Source organism: Pelecanus crispus, chromosome 10 (genome assembly GCF_030463565.1).
Source record: "Pelecanus crispus isolate bPelCri1 chromosome 10, bPelCri1.pri, whole genome shotgun sequence".
Taxonomy (NCBI): Eukaryota; Metazoa; Chordata; class Aves; order Pelecaniformes; family Pelecanidae; genus Pelecanus; species Pelecanus crispus.
The window spans coordinates 3,874,070-3,896,987 of record NC_134652.1 but is presented as its reverse complement, the minus strand read 5'-3'; the positions used below and the strand labels follow the sequence as shown (position 1 = coordinate 3,896,987).

Genomic DNA, 22,918 nt, shown 5'->3' with positions numbered 1-22,918 from the left:
CAAACTTGGCTTGATTTGCAAGCCTCAAGCCAAGTTTGAAGAAAAATATTCAGCTGGAAACATGCGGGGAAAGGAGTCTTTTTCCTGCCCTCGAATAATATAAAAATGAAACAATTTTGTTCAAACCTTAGAAAAATTTAAGAAAAATAGAACCCAGCCCTCTTGGGTTTAAACCAAGCACTGGGGGGGAAAAAAAAATCAACACGGAATGCAAAGTGATGAACAAATGAAAGAGAGAAGTGGAAAGAGAACTGGAGCTATAATGTATAATGACCTATCAACACATTCTATACTGCACACAAAGTTTCAGTGAAGACGGAAATCACATCTGCATGGAATATGGGCAGCTATTGTTTGAAAGCACTGAGCAACGTTGCACAACACTTCAGGGTCCTGATTTCGCTGCCACACGCCCACAAATACAGTTACTCATCAGTAGTCCTGACTAGCAACAACTGGATACTCAAAATAGTAGCCACTAATTTTAGCAGCGTGTTGAGGATTAGCAACGGAATATTGTATCCGGTTACTAAAAGAATTTAACTGGGCACCATTAAAATATTCCAACTGAAAATTATCTAAATTTTCTGAATTCAACAAAAGATGCCAGGAGAAATGTTAACAACCACTAACTAGATGAACAGCATCATGCAGCTGCAAAAACATACATGCATTTCCATAGTAACTTCTCTTAAGTATACATATTTTATTTTTTAAATGTGCTTCACTATATAAAGTGTTTGCATGAGCATGTGCATCTTTTTAACCAAGAAGGAAGCCATAGCATTTCTGAAATAATACTACCACAAGCTGATCCTGGTCTTGGTCTCTTATAACTTCAACTTGGGGTGGGGAGGGCAGGGAGAAAATTGATCTGCCTAGGAAATGATAGGTTCTCTCCAGAAACAAAACACTACACTCATACTTAGGGAAACCCAAATTCTTTAAATACAATTTGATTACATGTCTGATTTTAAAATTGGATTTTTCCTACCATTAATTTGAACTGTCATTCTTTGGAAGTACCTAAATCATTAGATGTCCTTGAAAAAGTACACCCTAACGGTATTAAAGTAAAATCAGATTATAACTAAGTATTTTTTTTTTTTTCCTTCTCAGTAAATGTAATTTTATTGCTGCTGGTGAGCAGGTCTGTGTGTTTGCGCGATTAGGCGGTATGACTAGTTTCGGCTTTTTTGCTTCTGCTCTGCATGGTGTACCGCATAGATGGCCCTCAACGAGAAAGTCATTAGCTTAATAATAATTCCTGACAGATTCTGAATAAGATATTCCAACAGATATTGCAGTGACTCCTGGGGTAAATAAAGGGACACTTTTATGTTCAAGATGGGAAAGGAAAAGTGCGCTACACTAAATGACTAACGTGGTTTCTCAGGGACTAATTGTTAAGCAGGAGTATTTACGATCAAAGTACCGGAGAATGGGGCTATCATTGCGTGGCAATTATCTATACACAAACAACTTTAATACTTCGGCATTTTTATAACCACTACATTATTTATTTTACTATGCGTTCTATTGCAATGCCATTCCCCTGGTTACAAGAATACAGTACTTTATACGTTTTTTTTTTACTTCATATAAAATTAAAATAAAACGGAGGAACACTTCGAAATGAATTGAAGAACAATAGGTCCTATTTAACCATCAAATACAACAGTATTTAACTTTTGTGCTTTTGATCAATATTTATGTGACAAGCTATTCATTACTCTTCTCCTCTACCAGTTTAATGCTGTTGTTCTTCCCACAGCCCGATCTGCACTTTTGTGTATTTAATTTATAACAGTTTCCATGGAAAAGAAGTATTCAAAGAAAAAAAAGTGCTGATACAGCACATGGACCTTTCTACTAAACCACAAATCTTTTCTAATGTTCATCTTAAACTGAAAGCAATTCTGGGAAACAAATTAATGATATAAATCACATTATCATTACTCACATAAAGATACTCTGTTGTAATTCTTTCAGAAAGCTACAGTGAGTAGCTAAAGAACTCTATAAGGAGAATGCCTGTTTCTAATTAAATGCTCTAAAAATAGAGTTGCACATACATTTAGGACCAAGCCATCTGTGTTATCTCTCTAAGATAAGCTGTTATACACCCACAATGATATCCCTTTCAGCACTGCAGATATTCAAAACTAGGACTGGCCCTTCTTTCCCATTTAGGAAAGGAAAAAGAAAAAAGAAGCAAAATTTTAATCCAGACAAGATTTTTTGAACATCAGACCCCTTGTTTTGAACTCTCTTTTCACACCTACTTCTGTCAATCAGCAGCACGATTCAAAACCGCGTCCCCCAAACGGTGGCAGCAGTCAAGTAGGATTTCTCCATGAAACGCTTTCCCAATGCAGTAGGAAATCTGTTTGTAATGGGCTGTCTGGGCTGTTTGCATTGTTTGTGTGTGACGGTTTTTGCTTGTTTTTTTCCTCCTTTTTTTAATTGTTTGGGTTTTTTTTTTTAAACTATTTTAAAAATTAACTTTTTTTCTCCTCATTCTGCCACTTGAAAGAACAATATAACAAGTCAGCTGGAACAAAACTGGATTTGTTAAACCTGAGTTAAAAAGGCTAGGGAAGAGATTCCCATGACATCTTTGGTGCTAATAAACAACAACCTGTCTTTATATTTCAAGCAGGAGACCAAGGAGACAGAAAACAGCCCTTTTCTCCTAGAAACAGCTACCCATATTATCAGCCAATGTCTGAGGGGGAAAAAAGTAGGAAAGCTTATCAGGGCCTGTCAAGAGGGGGAAACAATTCCTGCTTTGTCAGAGCCAGGGAGAGCTAGTCCCCTTGTTAGGCAAAGGGAAAGCCAGGAGTGAAGGGAGACTCGCCCCGACTCCCTCCGCGTACATGGGACGGCATTTGGGGGCCACCTCCCACCACGGGCTCCAGGGAATGCCTCGGGCTGCAGTCAGCGAAGCGACATTATTTACACCTTTCCTTAAAGTTCTTGCTGTCAGACTGCATTTAATCAAACAAACATGTTTGTTGTATTTGCCCCTCCCTCAGTTTTGGGGCCGTTTTGCTGTTGTATGATAAAATCTCAAGCAATGCATGTTAACCTCTTTAAAAAAACTATTTCACTTTAAGCTTCCATTTCTGCCATCAGAAATAAGAATGACACTTCACAATAAAAAAGTATTCATTTCAACCAAAGACCTTATCTATTTTCGTAAATTAGAAAGTAACAGTTTTAGACGTCAGACTCTACAAAAATATAAAAAATACACTTATAACAGATACGATGAAGAAAGTGCATTTACTTTCCCCTAAAGCCTTCTAATTGTTATACATCTCACAATAAAATAATAGGCAAAATGAAGACTAACCTTTGAGTAAATGCCATTTACCGGTCTCCACTGTTCTCCATTCAAAAGGAAGGGAACTGTTATCTCATAATCTTTTGACTGGTCCTTTGGCATCTGCTGTCTCGAGGACTCCAATGTGCTGTCCACATTCTCGCCTAGGGACAGGGAGAAGCACTTCATGTTAGTCTGGAACAGCGTCTGACACCATGAACCTTGTTATTTAAGGGACCTGGCAGCTTATTTCAAAAGGAAATAATTCAGGAAAAGAAGTAAACATTAAAACATTGCGGGGTCATACTGTTGGTGTCGAAACCTACACAAATATCTAAGAGAGCTGCGGTTCTGGGAGAGAAGTGTTGAGGTGAGAAGTGTTGAGGTGGTCCCCGCTGCTGATTAGATGGTGCATTGCTGTAGCCGCAGAAGACAAAGGCTGCACGTAAGGAGTAGAGATACCAGGATGCACAGATAAGGAGTTGGGATGCAAGACTTAAATAAAAAAATTTGGAGAGGTATTGGCACCGCTATTGAAAGTGTTGCGTTAATAATCATACTAGAGTTTGGATTCTTTTTTCCACTGACGATGATAGCAGGGGGGAATGGAGTAGGTGGCTGTCTTTTCAGTGTCATCATTAAGAGGGTAAGCAAGCTGCAGGGATTTAGAAGAGAGAAGATTTTATCAGGACTACTTTTCCGTAATTAAGGTAAAAAATTAGCCTTGATCATTCCACTCCCCAATCCCTCTTTTCCCCATCCCTCTTCCCACATACAGCCGTGCTGGATCAGATTCAAATCAGCGGTGGTAGGAGGGGGACAGTGCCCTCGGGGTGTAACTGCAGCCCTACCCTCCCTGGGGTGAACAACACCCTGCGGCTGCACGACACAAGCTCCCTAAGGGCGGACGGTGATCCCAGATTTTCCCTTATGTCCTTCCCGTTTCTGCGGTGGGGTCAGCTGGTCCTCACGCTTTACGAGCTGGAGCTACAGCATAGATGTAACAACCCGGTTTGGGGTTCCGGAAAGCTCCAGGTTTATTGTAGACAACAGATTTACCAGGTTTAATCCTTGGTATTTTATTATCCCCCAAACGCTTCTTAATGCGCCACCTTAGTTGGCTAAACATGGAAATGTGCAGTTGTACTCCGTTTTAACAAGTCCAACAAAAGATTGGATATTTACTTAGCAGCCTCAGCGTTTCTATATGAACATGCAAGGAGGTCACGAAGTACTGAGAACCCCATAACATCGAGGATGTACGTTCTCATTAGCAGGGGAAAAAAAAAAAAGTCTGGAAGAGAATATAAACTCTCACTGAAATAATGCTCTGCTCCTACACAGTCAGATGACTTCGATTCATACTACAATGTCAAAAAGCTACTTGCGTGCAACATTTGTCAAGTGTTTTTCCTCTCACTGAACATACTAATGGTATTGTGCCTGTCAAAGCAGAGTCCTAAAATACAGTATCATAGTACAAGAGCTGGAAATGGTATTGAGAATAAATCTTAGCGAGAAGATAGGGAGGGCTTCCAGGTGCTGTGGAATAGTCAAAACGCCAGCAGCGTTTGCCACGCTCTTGACCTACCGCCGCACTGGGCCCTCTGGTGCACTTGGACCCCACGAGGATGAGACCCAAGTCTTCGCAAGTGCTCTAGGAAGGTCTCCATCCTCCATTAAGATGGAGAAAGGCCAGCGTTACCTGCCTTCCTCCTCCCATCGCCTTTGTGCTAGGAGGTGCAGAGGGAAGGTGATGGGGCAGCGTTTTAGCAGCTCAATCACGGCTCAGGGCTGAGCCATTTCATGGGAGTGAGAGGAGAGCTCTAGGGTCAGACCTGCCCATGCAGCCTGGTACTGCCATCCCAGCAACCTGTCCCGCCCTCTCTGGTCACCTAACACGGGATCAAGAGCTATGTTTTGGGCAGAATGAGCCCAATTTAGTCACTGTTCAAATTAGCTTAAAAACAGCTACACAGTCATTAGTGTTAAGCTGAAGTGAGAGGAAGACAAGTTCAGTATTTTCCAGCATGCTTTTAAAAATACGACACTTTCCCTAAAACACCAAAAAAAAAAAAAAAAAAAAAAAAAAAAAAAAAAGCCTAAGATAAAAAGATAAAGTATATTGAGGACAGTTGCTTGTTGTACCCCAGTGGCAGGGGTCTGGGAGTGTCAGCCCTTGGAAGGGATGCTCCAAACCCCGCACGCCATTGGGTTCACCCCTGCAGAGGCATATGAGATGCCGTATCATCTGCCTAGGAGGGTCTAGACAGAACCTCACAGCCATTTATTCTGATTATCAGGCATGAAGCTTCCTGCACAAAACAAAAATTTATGAAGCATATCTCAGAGAAATGAGAAAAGTTTGGCTCTAGCCCAAATTTTTTCTTTTTTTTTCTTGGCTCACTAGAGCAGCCTCAACTATATGAATTAAATGACTCAGGCCCTTCCATTATTTTGTAGGATGTGCACTCCAAAAGCCTTATGAAATCCAAATTTTAAGAAACCCTACGAGCATACTTTTCCTCCCACAGATGCATTGTCTACGTTGCTTCCACACAGTCTTATACCACGGAGCTGCAGCTAGATATCAGGAAGCATCAAAGTCTTTCTGGTACTCCTACATGTGCAAGTTTACTTTCTTATTAATTCTGCAAAGCAGTAACATCACAACATTACCCAAACAGAAGAAAAAAGAGAGGGAGAGGGATCAGCATTTGTGCACAGATGTGTTATTCCCTCATTACACAGCATGGTCCAGAAAGTGCAGCCGCTATAAAAATATCACGGGAAAAGGGAACGGTGTCTACAGAAAGCACGGTTCAATTTTGCCACTCCTATTCCATCATGACAAAGTGATGCTTGCGGTGCATAACAAAGTAAGGTTACCATGAGCAAATTTAATCTTACACACATGCTTATTTATCTGCACATTGAAAATGCATATTGTGCAGAAGCGTTGATAGTCTGGAGACAGACATCAAGACAGGTTTATGGGCAGCAGTTATATCTTTATTGGAAAAGATAATTTATTTGGGGGAAACAAAACAGACAAGCTTTAGAGTTTGCAAACTCTTCTGAAGCCACAGCATTTATAAAACACAAGATCAATTTCTGTCTAGTTGCTTTCCTTCAGCCAAATATTTTGCTGCTCATCTGAATGTTTTTATTTAAATTATTGGGTGTGATAAAAATCACAGCTTCCTGCAGAAGGGGGAGAAAGGACTGCAGCCCAGTCACGGGGCCTCATTCTGAAGAGCACTTGGGCACATGCTTAATGTGATGCACTTGCTTAACTCCCAACTGTCCCCAGTGCGACATATGCACATTACAGTTTCTTTTGTAAATCAGGTAACGATGTTTTTCTGATTTACGGTCATTATATTTATGCACTATGTATATTTTGGAAAGACTACAAAATAAAGAAACCTGTAGAACTAATAGGTAAACTCTAGATCGGTCTTTAAATATAAAAGCAGGGGGAAGATAAAAAGGTAGATCCTTTAAACAGGATTCTGCAGCCTGATTGCAAAGCTTCAAAGAACACATTGCAGAAAACAAGGGGTCACAGCCAACGAAGAGTGACCCACACATATCCATCTGAGGTGGGAAAGATGATGGCATCCAAAGGGACACCGAGCCCAACCGAACAATGGGATGCAGACAGAAAACATAAGGGTAGAGGAAGACTCGAAGTCAGGAGAAAAAATAACCCACAAAAAACATAAGAAGAGAGCCAGGCCAAAAAAATGTAGGCATAGAAATGGAAGTTGAAGTGTGCAGGCAACTTTGAAAAACTGGGACCAACAGACGTGCAGCCCCCGAGCAGCCCTGAGTCTGAGCGGCGGCGCGGGCTTCTGAGTAGCTGCACAGGTTGGACGGCTGCTGCAACCTCGGAGAGCTTCGGCACACACAGCCCTCGCCTCAAAGTCGGCAACACCGAAGAATTTATCCCAGTGAGGGGCACTTCACCCAGCCTCTTGCACAACGGCTGAACAACACGCAGTCCCCGTTTTCTTCTCTTGGTTTCAGGCCACCCACCTCCGAGCGTGAGCGCAGCCCTCCCAAAGAGCGCCCGGGGAGCCGCGGGAGAGGGGCGAGACGGGACAGGACTGGAGATCTGTGCTAACGAAGGGTTTCCATCACCTTGATCGCATCCCGTTAGCTCCCAGTGCCGCAGTTCTTCATGTGCGCAGACGTGCTGGTATTTCCTCTCTGCCACTCTTCATCTCGTTTACCCATTTTCATTAGGATTTCTTTGAAGCTGGAACCATTAGAGTTGTTTGCATTACATTAATAATGAGGCCTCTTCTCTACAGGGACCCTTGGTATTACAGCAATATAAATAGTGTAATAATTGAAATCAGAGAATTTAAATTTCGGTAACGTGTCATGAGAGGGGAAGAAAATCAGGCCATCTGTATTACCAGAAACTTTTATTAGACCCAGGTTTCCTATCTTTTGTGTCACATGCACCTACTTACTCACCTACTTATTTTCCATTTCAGTGAAATTCTGTCCAGTTCTTCCTGACGCAAGCTCGTCTCCCACTTTTTCACATGAAAAACTTCACAGTCGTGTCTATCTGTTTTCTATTTTCAGCCTGCACTGAAGGTAACGCTTTTGATCCACAAGCAGCCCACAAGCTGATGCAGCGCCCTTTATTCTTTTTTTTTTTTTCCAGTAATAGAAAAGATACTTTGTACAAATAGTGAGACGAGTAGATGTTATCTGTCAGTGACTTTTGTGCAGCTTAAATATTTTTCATCTGCCATGTACTTCGACAACTTTTCTTCTTTGCACAGTATCATACAAGGACTTGTTGGCAAAGAAGTTAAGAATAGTTTTCATCTTTTTGCTTTGTATTTCAGGTCCTCCGCGCTCTGTGCAAAATAAACTCCAAGCATGTGACGTGACATCTTTGTTTAACGGCCGCGGCCTCCTGAAGAAGCCCAGACGCACTTCAGATTTGCATGTACTTAAAATTAATAAGCTTTTAGTCGGGCAGTGCAATTTATTTGTCCTTATGATAAACAAAAAGGTGAACGCTCTCAGTACTGAGTGGGTCTGGATAAAATGGGCTGACGCGGAAGGACAAAAAATGAAATCCTCGCCCAGCTGCGCACCCCTGCCATCCTGCTAGTGCTGGTTTTGCTCCCCGCTCCCCCCGGCACGACACAGGAGAGAAGAGTCAGACCTGGGGGGTTTGCAGAAACCGGGTTTATAGGAAGCATCCACCTATTAACATACAGATTTACAATAAAGCCCACGTATGCTGTGGATGTGCGCGTTCTGGGAGTCCCATCTGCACTTCTCGTCCCACACGCGTTAACGTGGTCCCACCAGGACCCTTGGGTGCCCTTGGAGCCCCAGCACCCCACTGCAGCCCAGCGATGCCACTGGGTCCCCATCTCCAGCCCAGAGCGCAGCCCTCTCCCCGGCACACTGCGCCCAGACGCCCTTCACGTCACCCACCGCAGTTACTGTTGAGTTATGAAAATAACAGAAGCGGGGGAATAAAAAAAGGCTAAATTAAAATAAAATATATTATCCTTCTGTTACCTTCTACGTTACCAATGGGCTCAGAATTGTAAGTCACAGCGTCTCTACTTTTTCTTCTGCAACAAAACACCAACGCACCGGAATAATCTTAGGATAGAAAAGAATAATAGAACCGAGTAATCCTTCTGCAAACTGAAAACAGCTACCGGCACTGCTCCGTATCACAGGGCTTTGGCAATGCCGTGGAATACAGAAATGGCATACTTTACTCATTTCCCTCCTCATTTTCTTTAGCTTCCTCAGCTTAGTTCACAGTCAGTGGGATCCATGATTTGGATGGGTCCTTTCTGGTGAAGGAGGAAGGGCTCTAGAGGCGGCTGCCTCCTGCACTCACTGGCCCACTGGCAATCAGTTTTGTGGCAGGGTACTGAGGCACCCCCACGGGCTGTGCTGCCAGACGCCTTCCCCGATAGCCCAGGACACCTCGGGACTGCTCTGTGCCACCAGCCCCAGCGAGCTGGGCAGGAACCCCAACAGAGCCACGCACTGCCAGCGGGGACGCCCATCAGAGGGAAAGAGCTTTATCCCCCCCATCGGTTGCTTCTCTCATGTCTTATTTGGGATGGTTCTTTTATCACCTCCAAATAGAATTTTTTTTACCCAAAATTACCAAGGTCGTACACTGAGAGAGGAGGACCAAGTATTTGCCCTTCAATATAGGGGTGAACTTAGGAAATTTAAGGGGGTGAAACTGGGCAAGTTGCAGAGGCTACCCACCAAGCACGCTGCCAGCCAGGTAAAGGAAGGTTTCTACCAAGGTTCAGTAAAAAAATGCATTAGGATCAGTCTTAGTATTTCTATAAGCAACCTTTACTTGATGTGCACAAGCGCCCTCCTGAAATCCAGTGCTCCAAGTTAGGAGATGACATCTGCATGGAGAAGGATGGGAATGTTACCAAAGAATCCAATAACTTGCAGGCTGGAGCAAAGGGTTGAAACCAAGTAGTACAGAATGGCGGGTCGCACTCTTAGGGACTAGTAAGTTTTCTGCTTTAAGCGGTAATCTTCAAATGCAAATGACACAAGAAAGACCCATTCGTGCTACTCAGTGTAACATTGGTGTCACACGAAGCAAAGACAGCCCTGACATGATGCATCACAAGGGGTGTTTCCAGTGAATATCAGATACTGAAGTTACTCCTGAGAGTTACCGATGCAAGAACATCTGGAATACTGAGGGCATTTCTCCTCACCTGTGTTCAAGAAAGATTAATTCAGCCTGGAGCTGGTGGATTGGAAAGGCTGCCAGGGTGATCAGGGAAGTGGAAAGACTGAATTATGAGAAGGGAACTAAAAGAATTATTTTGCATAATCTAGAAAACCAAAGATGACAGGACCCATGATTGTCCTTTAGCTTTATATACCTCTTGGTATTTATCTTGCCAGTGCTGATATATTTATAGATGGCAAGAGAATAAAGTGGCTATACATAAAGTTAGATAGGATTGCAATATAGAACTTCTGAGCAAAGAGGAACACATTCAGCTCTTGTGCATCAAGGAAAAAAAATTAAAAATCAACTTGCTTTAAATGGAAATTGGTAACATCAGGACTCAGACTATATCATGCAAAAAAAAAAGTGTCAACTATCCAACTATCTGGCCAAGGAGTGAGGATGTGTGCTTCCAGTCCTCTATTTCACTCCATCTTCCAGCAAAAGCCAAAACATTACCCAAGCTAAACATTATCCAGGCACAGATCTTGCTGAAACCACCTTCTAGAATGGCACCTATTCTGTCTGAGACAGGAAAAATAATAAATTGTCACATATAAAAAATGCAAATTATAATAAAAACTGATAATAAATATGAAAATGGTGCAAAATAAATCAGTACAGGATTTCCAGTGCATAATGGTTAAAGAAAGAAAGCCCAGTAACTTGCATAGGATCAAATAAGCAATAGCTTGCCTTAAAGTCAACTGTCCTTCCATCTTAAATTTTACACTAACCACCAGCTGAAAACACAGATGCCTTCTCAAAAGAAAGGACAAAAATCAGAAACCAACACACTGATAAGGTACTTCCCATCATCCCACTGAGAGCACTTACACAGCTTTAAAAAAGACAGCAGATAATACACCAGACTCTGCCCTCGTTTGTATGTAAGCACAAAAGTCTGGGCAAGATTCGACTGTGCATAAAATAAAAGCCTTATCTCTTGCAGTAAAGTTTTTATTAGTTCAAAATCATAAATTATTTTTCCAGCTAACCTTTGCACATCTAAGCAGTACATTGATTCTCTCTACCAAATCTAGTAAAATTATTCCTTTCATGGCCTGCCTGGAAAATAATTATTAAAATTAAAAAAAAGAAAAAGGCAAGCCACCTAACTATACACAGGGTTTTACTTGTTTTCTCACTCCTCCCCCCATTCCCAAACCCAAGACCTCAGGCATTTAAGCACAAGTAGCTTTTGAAAAACTACTAAGTCCATGGATCTTCTTGGGCTTGAATCTTGCCTTTTCCTTCACACTGCAAAATTACGACTTGTGCAAAACTTTTAAAACATCAAAAGTCAGCAAAGGTCTTTGATAAGCCTGAGGACAGGCAACGCCAAGATGATTCCACGCATTTCTGAATTTAATTTTCTGTTCTTTCTGCTTCTAATGAAAAAAGATCCTCTCTCCAGTTTGACAGGTCTGTTAACTTCAAACTGATCCGTGTACGACTTTGCAGCACGTCCACTTGATCTTTCACACTAAGCAGCTTCACAGGCACTGGCTGCTCGGATGAGAAATAGGAGTTTGAGACGCGCTGATCCCCTTTAACTAAACAGCATTAAAACCATGCTTTTTAATATTTCAGTTTTATAATTCTAAAGAACTATCTCCTGTCATCACTTGCTCTTGCATGAGTTATTCCTTTCCTAAATCTAATTCTGCTGATGAAATAATCTGCGACAGGAAACAGTCCTCCCACCCCTCCCCCACAAAATCCCATAAACTCCATGGAAAAAGTCATGTGTTCAACATTTTAATACGGACATGGGACTGAAAGCTTAAATTTGAAGTTAACTTGCTGTTCTTCCCCACCAAAGGCTCCGCAGTCAGTGTCACTGTGCGACCAGCTGAACAAACTAATGACACATTTTAGGGCGAAAAATAGAGAGAGAGGGGAAAAAAAGAAAAATAAAATGTTCATTGTGGAACATACCCCCTAAGCAGTTGGATCATCTTAATCTTCAAGCTTCTGTAATACAACTGTTGGAAGGCTCTAAGTTTGCGCACAATAAAGTGCTTTATTCAGGGAACCATATGACTCCATCAGTCATTCAAGCACATGTTTGGCACAGATTGAAAGTGAAAAGCATAGCTAAGTCAAATATTTCAAAACTGAACTTGTCTTTCTAACACACATGGTTTATATATTGGTGTAATATCTATATAACTTTTCAGTTCTCATATACGGTAATGTCATGGCTAAAGTACAAAATTATGTCTACTGCGCTAGGCAGCATTGCGCTTCCTGGGAGTTAACACGTGCCAAAAAGCCATTTACTAGAAAATTAAAAGGGAACTATCACACTTGACAGTCCTCAAGAAAACTGTAAAAATATCTTTTGTTCGTTCTCATTCCTGAATGTCTATTTGTCAAATCAGGATGCTACACCATCCTTCGCTAGAGAGCTGCGCCGCAACAAATCCCGGACAGCCAGTTCCTTCCTCATCGTGTGCCCGAGATAGGTCCCCTCTGTTTGCAGATGAAATATTGCTCATCATACAGAGTTACTCCTGCTGATGCAAATGCGATTAAAGCAATCTTGGGAGAGCACAGTGTGATTAAAGCATAAGTAATGCGAGAAGGATTTGGGCTCTCATTATACAAAATACATATTGAAATGCACTCAAGGAAAGAAGCCAGTATATCTCAATATCCTCCCTGTTCTCGAGAACAAAATGTGACAAGTGGAGTTTTGAGAACAACATTTGCCATTGACTGCAGGAGGGGGCAGGGAGACTGCAGAACGTTTCAAATAGTGAAAACCAAGCTTTATTACGTGTATAGAATATATACATACACTATATTTGGGAAACAGCTGTCCAGCCTCATTTGTGATGTTGTTATGTTTGACTGAAGAATTACTATTCAGGACCAGTCCAAAGACAGAGTTGTCTTTTATTTCTCTCATTTTTTTCTGAAATGTGCTCTTCTAGGAAAAAAAGCAGCAAAGCATTGAACCGGAGGGCATTTCAGCACACCAGGTGATGGGTGGGTATTGAAAGGTCCCCCCATGGAAGAGCTCAGCGCTTGGAGTTCACAGAAGAGGGCAAGTTGTAAATGCAAGATTCAAACACAGAGTAGCTTTGAAAAGTAAGTGACATAACAGCTTAGGAGAACTTCTGTCCTCCTGCTGCAAATCCTGTTTTAAGCTTGCTTCTTTTCCAAGTCCTGATGCGCACCATATAAATTGGCCCAGTCATTCTTTCTTGTGAAAACAAGCAGGACAGGTCTAATAACAGGTGAAAAATATCGAGGGTCGCACAATGCCGTTCCCACAGGTATTTCCAGGATGCCACAGTGAAGGATGTCCTGTCTTAACTCAGCATCACCCTAGCATCATCCCAGCATAGGCACTACAGGGGCACATCAGCTTCTTCCTACACTGCTGCTCCTTCCCCAAAGGATCCCACTCCCAGAGATTCTCATTTTGATTATAAACTCAGCCTCGCACGCTTCTGCGTCAGCGAGGCAGCACCTAACAAAAACACTTACTGGAGTAGAGAAATAATAACCTGTGCTTTACAAGCACAGGCACGACTAAACCATAGAGCTCCGATGTCAAAGAAAAAAGTACTGAAGATATTCACTTTTCAGCAATGAGTCCACATAATTACACGAAAATCCAGATCTAGCGTTCCTCTCCAGCTCCTCCCCTCCAAACCCTCAAGAAAGGCTACCTTCCAATGAATGAAGTTCAAAATTACTCCCCAAAATACAATTTCCCCTTGGTCTTTTAGAAGGTACAGTACAATCCTTTTCTCCAATGACTTACCAGCCTCCCTCCCTGAGCACAACGAATCCGTAGCATAGCTGTATTGAGGGACGTTCCTTCTTGTATGCAATCATCAGTGAAAGAAACTATTGAGTGGGAGTTTGAGTTGTGCTCGTCGCATGCACACAAGTCATTCACTCAGATGTTCTCTGGGAAATCACACTGAAAACTCAGTGAATCCAGCTGAAGCAAATTTTGGTATTAATTTAGGTAAACACGCAGGGGAAACGATTTGTAGTTCTTGCTCAAGCCTAGCAAATGAGCTACTGGGCTGGGGAGTTGATAGCCATCATGTGTTTGTGTTTGTATGGGGAATACCTGCTACTCGCATTACACAACAGCAGAAAAAGAAAAATTAACTGCACCTGTACTAACATAAGCTGTCACTGAAGTCTGTCTTCCTACTTTTTGAAACATGAATGAACTTAGAGTTACTTAATGTTCTTGAAGCCACCTATCATGCTCAGGTTTATGTCTGCGACCTTACAACAAATGTCACCATAAGCACTGGATCAGTCCGTAACTCCTGACTTTCACAGACTTCTTCAGGAGATGAGCTACAGGAGTAATGAACATTTATCTTTATTGTTTCCTCAGGGCAGGGAGAACACCCAGGATATCTTCCCAGGTCACTAACACAGCTTTGCTCATCTACCTACAGATCCTCTGATCCTGTCAAGCAGATTTTACATGAATAGCACCGAACATCAGCACCACGTGCAAAGGAGCCAGATGCATGGAGGTGAGGCAATTTATCCCATCGGAGGATCAGACCCACAAACAAGGAACATGCATGACGCTAAATAAATAAACAAGCTCCTTCTTTCTAGAGCGTGAAGATTTCTTCTGCAACAACACTGCACTCTTACCTCAACCACAAGTGTTTACCGAAAGTGTCTCTTCAGTGGGGTGCATTTTCCTCGCTTAAGAGGCAATGGCTGAAGAAATAAATACTATTTCACTTGGAATGCTTACCTCATGCTTTAAAATGTGTCAAAAATGCGAGAGCGGTTTTTAACTCAGATACAGTTTTATGACCTCCAATTCAAAAAGGAACATGGATCAGAAGTGAGATGCTGTATCCTCCCCTATAAGCTGCAGAGGCCACATTTTGTTCTCTGCGATAGCTCTGTCACTGCAGTGCTCTCAACGGCAGAAAAGGAATGCAATAGAGACTTAAATAACCTGGACTGAATAGTTGCTCTCCTCAAAGTCTTCTAATCGTTGAAGTAACAGAGGATCTTCAGCATGCTAATATCACTGCATACAGACAGCGCTGCTGAATAAAGATACTGGTGAAGCTCTGTTCCACGCATGGTCAGGCCCATATGCTCACCTTATTAAATGCAGCATTACGACAAAGTCCAGATTTTTTTACTTTTCAATTTTTTTTTTTTACATGACTATATCAAGACACAATCCCATAAATGCTCGGATTCAGTGAAATTTCTATTTTAACATATTCTTTCAAAGGTAAGCTGTCGCACATGAGGTTATTTCTCTTGCTTGATCAGCTGTTTTCAGAATTAGGAAACATTAAGTAGAAGCAAGAAAACAGCAAACTTTCACCATTGTCAGAGAAGGTTTTTCACTTAATGCACATGACATATTACTAGACCATGTTTGTAGGGACTGCCGCAGCTCCTCTTAACAACTCAGAATAAACTAGTATGCTGGTTTTGGCCGGGGTAGTTAATTTTCTTCATGGCAGCTAGTATGGGGCCATGTTTTGGATATGTGCTGAAAACAGTGTTGATACTACAGGGGTGGTTTTGTTATTGCTGAGCAGTGCTTACACAGAGCCAAGGCCTTTTCTGCCTCTCACCCCACCCCAGCAGCGAGCAGGCTGGGGGGCACAAGGATTTGGGAGGGGACGCATCTAGGACAGCTGACCCCAGCTGACCCAAGGGGTGTCCCACACCGTATGGCGTCATGCTTAGCACATAGAGCTGGGGGAAGAAGAAGGAAGGGGGGGACATTTGGAGTGATGGCGTTTGTCTTCCCAAGCCACCGTTACGCGTGATGGAGCCCTGCTTTCCTGGAGATGGCCAAACACCTGCCTGCCCACAGGAAGCAGTGAATGAATTCCTCGTTTTGCTGTGCTTGTGCACGCGTGGCTTTTATTTTACCTATTAAACTGTCTTTCTCTCAACCCATGAGCTTTCTCACTTTTACCCTTCCTATTCTCCCCCCATCCCGCTGCAGGGGGAGTGAGCGAGCGGCTGTGTGGGACTTAGTTTCCAGCTGGGGTTAAACCACCACAACTAGTTAAAAATTCCTTTGTGCCAAATTCTGCATCCAACTTTTTATGCCTTGCTGTGTATTATCCAGTTAACAGGCCATGAAACATTTCACTTCTTGCCTTATTAGATCATATGTTTTGGACAAGAAAGGATGTGTTCATCTAATCAACAGTTTCGTCATGCTGACCTTGTGAATGGACAACCTCTCGCCCCCGATCTACCAAATATTTCTCATCCTAGCTCCAAGTCATGGAAAGCAGAAAACTCATTTATATGGGATGTAAAAAATTAATGATACAACATGAAGTGATTTAACAGAGAAGTCAGCATTTCTGATTAGATCATGCAGTTGATCAAGTCACTTTCTGAAACACTGATGCCAACACCACACTAGATACCAATGTAGTCTCAAACTCTTACATGACGCTAAAGAAGAGAAGGGTCAACATCCTGGAGCAGGGGTCTCCTAAGGATCAATACCTTTTCTCAGTTAGTGTGATCCTTTTCTCAAAAGGATAAAAATTTAATGCAATTGAAGCACTTTGCTCTGTGTTAGCCAGAAACGAAAGGGATTGTCCTTTTGGACTGCAGTGTCCTAGCAAGAATCAACTGCAACCCTCTAACAGACTTACTCAAGCCATGGATTTTTAATTTAGTTTGTCACAGATTTGCCCTGGAGACTAGGAGAAGCCTCTGCAGGTGTGATTTAGGCCTTTAGTACTATAAAATTTTGTACTATAAAATTTTGGAGATGATGTGCTTTTGTCCTAGGAGTAATCTGAAAAGCTGCTTGAAATGCAAGTACAAGGTGCATGCAACATGAAGAACAAATTCTGAGATGATGTAGAATAAAGAAGAAGAACTTGTAGAGGAAAAAAAAGCCATCAGAAAAAGGGATTAAATAAAAAAATCCCTCCAATACGAACAGCATGAAGGGCCTGGCATCCTAAGCAGGACTGGATGCTGCATGAGGTGCAGAGCTGGGGGGAGCTTGCTGGCGTAGCAGAGCCCGGCCACGTAAACGGAGTAGTATTTCAAACCTAATTGCAGACACCATAGAAATGTCACTTCTTGGTTTGCAACAACTCTCACGGCCAAAGTCAAGACAAAACCCACCCCATCAGCCGTCAAAGACGCAGTCTCCAAAAGTCAGTGGGTCGGACAGGAGGCTTGGCAGCACCCCCAGCAGAAGCTGGGCTGTTAAAACACCCTGGGCACGCACGGGCGGGCTGGCCGTATCCTGCTGCCTGCCCTGCTGCCTGCCTGGCAAACGGAGCTTGCTGCTCGCCATTCGCATGCAACACCGCAGCCCTGGAGCGCAAGCGGTGCTGCCCAAAAGGATGCACATGAATACTAATAAAATGAAGCCCAGCTGGACTCCTTGGACAATTTGCACTGGCAATGTGAGATATGTTAGAAACATAGGGACCGCGCGTGATAAATCTGTCAGGAGTAGGATATGCGAGGTCTGGACAAGTCTGATGGAGGACCAAATAAGCCTTTACATGAATTCAGCCTTTTTAAAGCAATTTAACGACCGATAGCATTGGCGGCAGCGGACAGCCTGAGTGGAAGTAACAGATAAACACAGCCCCGATCCGCTGCGGTCACTCACGCGTTGTTAGAAAAATGCCACCGCGACAGCCTCTGCGCTGCGAGCGGGATGAAAAGCAGCCCAAAAGGTAGCCTGTCAATCATTAGTTCAAGGATGCTCTTTGTGGCGGGATGGAGACCTTTCCAAAAAAACCTCAAGGAAAGGAAGAGACGAGAAGCTCAACAAAACACCAGCAAACAACCCGGCAGCTCCCCAGCGAGCAGGAAAGTTAACGATGCGAACATGATTTGAAGAGTGGGCATAATATCCTCGGCTGGTGTATCTTGGCAGGGATCTGTGGAGCCCCACGGACAGTGACAGCTCGTGCCAGGCTATCTGCAGGGGACCCGATAGGGACAATCGTCAGACGAGAAGGGGATTTTGCACAGACCGTATATATCTGCCACAAACGCTGGAACAGTTTGAAAGAAGGCAGTATTTGAAAGTGAGCTCTAAAACACAAAGTGTGTTGGCGAGATCAGTTTTAAAGCGAGAGACAAGGCAAGATTTCTTCTTCTGTAATTTATTTCCATTACAGCCAATGCAGTTGCCATCAGTAACAAAAATAAAATCTGACAGAAAGTTATTTTAATTGAAGGCAAAGAATTTTCGACTGCAATTTTAGGATTTTCATTTTTCCACTGTTCTTCCAGCTAACACCTAATATCCAAGAGAGACTTAAGAGTTTACACACACACACTAATTTGGAGTTTACCTTTATGCACCACCACTTTCATTGCCTGCCCTGCAGATACAGGACGGCCTTGACTCTGCAAAAGGCTTATACAGATGCAGATTTTAAGGGATTTGGTTAAATCTCTAAGATTAAATCTTATCCTACTAGATGTTATCCTCCACCGGGATAGCAAAGCTAATTTTGCTCTGTTGAGGCTGGTACTTCACTTAGTCTTCCTTTTTGTCCATGAGGTCCTTCAGCCAGCAACCAAGAGCTAACGATACTGAAAACTGGAAAAGGCAATTGGAAAACCATAAAATTGGAAAGGAAACTAAAAGTGAGCAGCAAGGCTACTTTTGTCTACCTCATAACCTGATAATTTCTGTTCACTATTAGAGTTGTTACTAGGGCAGTCCCACATCATGCATGTCTCTTGCCACATTTCAAAACCGGTTTTCAAGGCATATCGTAACTTAAATCTCTGTCCTAATCACCAAGCATGTGTTTATGTAAAAATTAGGATGTCCTGGCAGCGCCTCAACTCACTAACACCGGGCCCAGAGCAGTCACAGCAGTAAAGCCAGTTGAGATAGAAGTTGCAAAGCTTCAGAACACCCGGTGGAGATGCGTGCCAGCACAGCTAAGAGGACTTTTCGTCACCGGGCAGCTTCGCCGGGTCTAGAAGCACGCGGCTGTAACTTTCAGCACCTCTGTGACCAAGAAAGCAGCACATGCTCTGGCAAAGCTAAAGCTGTTCTCTACTTCCACAGGAAAAAAAAAAAGGAATTAAAGGAGAGGATGCTCGCTGAGCACGCTGGCTGCAGATGCAAAAGAGCAAGTTACAGACATGTTACGGAAAGGAGTAGGAAAGACGTAGCAAGGCAAACCCAAAATCCAGCTGAGCTGCACGGGTCAGCAAGCACTGCTGTTGCTCAAGCTTAGACATCTAAAGATGGGCACCATAAAGATGAGCAGCTGACACGAACCTTACAGAGAGCTTAATTTGTCAGTGCAGAAGTAACCTTAGAGCCTCAGCTTGGCTTTTGGGGAATCCCAAAACACCGGTAACAGGATTTCCAGCCCCACCTACCATTCCACTCTCTCGTCTGTATGCTCAATCTAAGTCACCTACAGTTTGCCCTCTTATTTTATTGTAGGGACAGCTACTTCGAGGTATGTTCGTTGCTTCATTTCTGCCATATGCGAATGCTTGAAGCACCTTACCCCAAACTTTCCTGGATGCAGACTCAAGTTTACCCTCTGTCGTAGCGCACCTCCAAAACATGGAGCGGCCGGGCCAGGCACGCTGGCTCCCACGCTCGGAGAAGGGGTACGTGCTGCCTCAGCCCAAACCCACCCACCCTCCACCCATGCAAAGGGAACAGCCACGGGGGAACCGGGGACCTATTTCTTCTCATCTACCTGAGAATTTCTGCAACCTTTACCCCCAATATCCTGATTGGGTGTAAATACAAACGCTGACGAAGAGAAATTAAGACCCCTCACAAAGGCAAAGCAAAGCTTCAACTCCTGTTAATTCATTAACGTAAATCCTAGGTGCTCGATTAAACGCAACAACTCGCTCCATCTACCCTAGGATTTCAGTGTGCTGGCTAAGATGATAAAGTATCTCTCTACCTTCCTCTTAGCAAGTCCAGAGCCAAAGTCCCAGTGAAAGTCACTGTGCATAAATTTAGAGACAAGCAGACATGTACAAAGTTTAAAGTTACAACGAAAAAAAAAAAAAAACCAGGACAAGAGTTTGTAGTAACACGCAGGGACATGTGCACTCTTCAGCGCTGTTACACATATTTATACAAGAGAATCTCCCTTCCTCTCTCACATAAAATATGCATTGTCAGCTACTGCTTAATGAAGAGGACAGGGCCTGGGCCCTCCAGTGATTCCTGAATAAGCCCCAGACTTGCCGTGCAAAGAGACAAGTCACTTTTTCTCGGCTCTTCCCCCATCCGTAACGCGGAGAGCGCAGAGCCAGAACTGCAAAACAGCTTTAAAACTGAAGCCTCCGATCCCTGACTTGCGCTCGCTTTGAATGAACACGGTGGCGAGCAAGCTCAGAGCCAGCCAGGACGCTTCCACCACCACTATTTGGCTCTTTCAGGCAATTCTTCCCAGCTGGAAACAAGAGTCCGAACTCGGACAATCCTCTCAACCCCTGAATTCAGCCCCTGCCCGTGGGTGACTTTGCAGGGGACCCTTTTAGGGGACAACTGCTCCCCCGGGCCGTGCCTGCCACAGCAGGGACCCCCCCGGGCACCCCCACCCCGGGGATTCCCGGGACCAGCCCCCCTGGAACTCCCCCGGGCACCCCCACCCCAGGGATTCCCGGGACCAGCCCCCCTGGAACTCCCCCGGGCACCCCCACCCTGGGGATTCCCGGGACCAGCCCCTCCGGGACCCCGCAGGGCACCCCCACCCCGAGGATCACCCGAACCGGCCCCAAAGGACCCCGCAGAGCACCCCCATCCCTGGGACTGGCCCCCCGGGACCCCGCAGGGCACCCCCACCCCAGGGACCCCTGGGACCGGCCCCCCGGGACCTCGCAGGGCACCTCTGTCCCGGGGACCCCTGGGACCGGCCCCCCGGGACCCCGCAGGGCACCCCCACCCCGGGGACCCCTGGGACCGGACCCCCCGGGACCTCGCAGGGCACCCAGGCCCTGGGGAACCCCCGAACCGGCCCCCCGGGACCTCGCAGGGCACCCCTGTCCCGGGGACCCCTGGGACCGGCCCCTCGGGACCCCGCAGGGCACCCACACCCTGGGGAACCCCCGAACCGGCCCCCCGGGACCCCGCAGGGCACCCACGCCCCGGGGACCCCCCGAACCGGCCCCTCGGTACCCCGCAGGGCACCCCCACCCCGGGGGTCCCCAAACCGGCCACCCGCGACCCCGCAGGGCACCCTCGTCCCGGGGATCCCCGAACCAGTCCCCCGGGACCCCGCAGGGCACCCCCACCCCGGGGGTCCCCGGGACCGACCCCCCCCACCCGGGGCAGGGCCGCCGGCGGGGTCGGGGGCGCGGGGGGTGCTGCCGGGTGCTGCAAAGCGGAGTTTTTCCGGGAAGGGCTTGGAAGTCCTCACTCCGCGGAGCGGAGCGGGAGTTACGCGGCCCCAGGCCGGCGGGGCTCCGCGTCTCTCCGGCCGGGACCCCCCCCCCCGCCCCCCGCCCGTCTCCCGGCCCCGCACCGCGGAGGGCTGCGGAGCGGGGGGGCCCGGGGGGCAACGCTTTTTTTGGGGGGGGGCGGGGGGGGGGAAGAACCGCATGGGGGGGGGGGGGGCGCAAAATCAGCGCCGGGAGCGCCCGGGGGCAGCGGCCCCCGCGCAGGCGAGCGCTGCTGGCTGCGCCCACTTTGTTTCAAAAAGTCCTTTCTCTCTTGCTTGCCCCCTGAAAATGGAGCGTGGGGTGAGGAAGGATTTCGGAAAAACGCCTCGCTGGATATCGGTCACTTACCTTGCGCCCTGGGTGATGCTAAAAAGAGCCAGCTGAGGCTCAGCAGCAGCATGGAAAGCGGGGCTGGGGGGTGCGGAGGAGGGAAGCGCTGCTGCTCTGCATGGAGACGCTTTGACATCTTAGCCCAGACTGAGGGAGACAAACTTTCATCAGCTGGGGCTGGAGAGCAGCACCATAATATACAGTTACAGAGAGGAGCGAGCTGGGACTCAGGATGTGAGAGATTTCCTGCATGCAGTTAACTCCAAAACCCCTCCTGCTCCTGCATGAGCTGCTGATGAGTTGGGCTCTGCTTTCTTAGTGGGGGAAAGAAAAAAAAAAAAAAAGTTGTTTTGGTGTGTCTTTTTTTTTTTCTTTTTACAAACGTTTGGGGCTGGCGGTTTTTTTTTTTTTTCCTTTTCTTTTTTTTTTTTTTTTAAATTGGCAAGGCAAATTCTGTTGACCGTTGCACTAAATGAGCAGCCTGTCCGTGCTGGCTTGCTCTCACCGCACTCCTTACCATGGAACAAATGAGCTCCGCACCCCAGAACCCCCCCCTTCCGCGGGGTCCTACTGCCCGCTGCTGCGTATACAGCGCCGAGCACTCTGGGGGTCCCCCTGACCACCCCCCCCCCCCCCCGCCAACGTTCCCCTATTTCTGCTGCACACGCAGCCCTGGCTGCTTCCTCTGGAAAGTCATCTGCATACGTTAGAGCTCAGGGATTATTTATTGGTTTCATAATTATTTTGGAGTTGTTTCTGGTGCCTCCGACTTATTTTATATTGGTTTTAAAAAAAAAAAAAAAAAGAAAAAAAAACCCCAAACCAACACACCCACAGAGTTGCCAGATGCATTTTTTAAAATCTTCCTCATTCAAATTATTATTACTGACTGTCTGGGAGGATAACCAAATACAGATTATCTATTCCTTAATGCACCACCAAAATACATGTAATGCCCACATGTCACGCAGAATGCTGTAGAGCAGCAGAAAGAAAGATCCTAATCCTGTAAATCCTCATAGAACTTTATTGTGCAGTTTTAATTGATTAAGATTCTTCCCAAATCT

At 45.1% G+C, this 22,918-nt stretch overlaps 1 protein-coding gene across 1 annotated transcript in view; it reads right to left on the bottom strand.

The window, feature by feature from the left end:
- ADAM12 (ADAM metallopeptidase domain 12) overlaps positions 1-21,987 on the bottom strand; it is a 191,148-nt gene extending 169,161 nt beyond the window's left edge. The window contains exons 1-2 of the mRNA XM_075717488.1: positions 21,870-21,987; positions 3,359-3,492 (exon numbers count right to left, since the gene is read on the bottom strand). Of these exons, the coding sequence (XP_075573603.1) occupies positions 3,359-3,492; positions 21,870-21,987 (252 nt within the window). The remainder of the gene's footprint in view (positions 1-3,358; positions 3,493-21,869) is intronic.
- Positions 21,988-22,918: the final 931 nt, after the last annotated feature.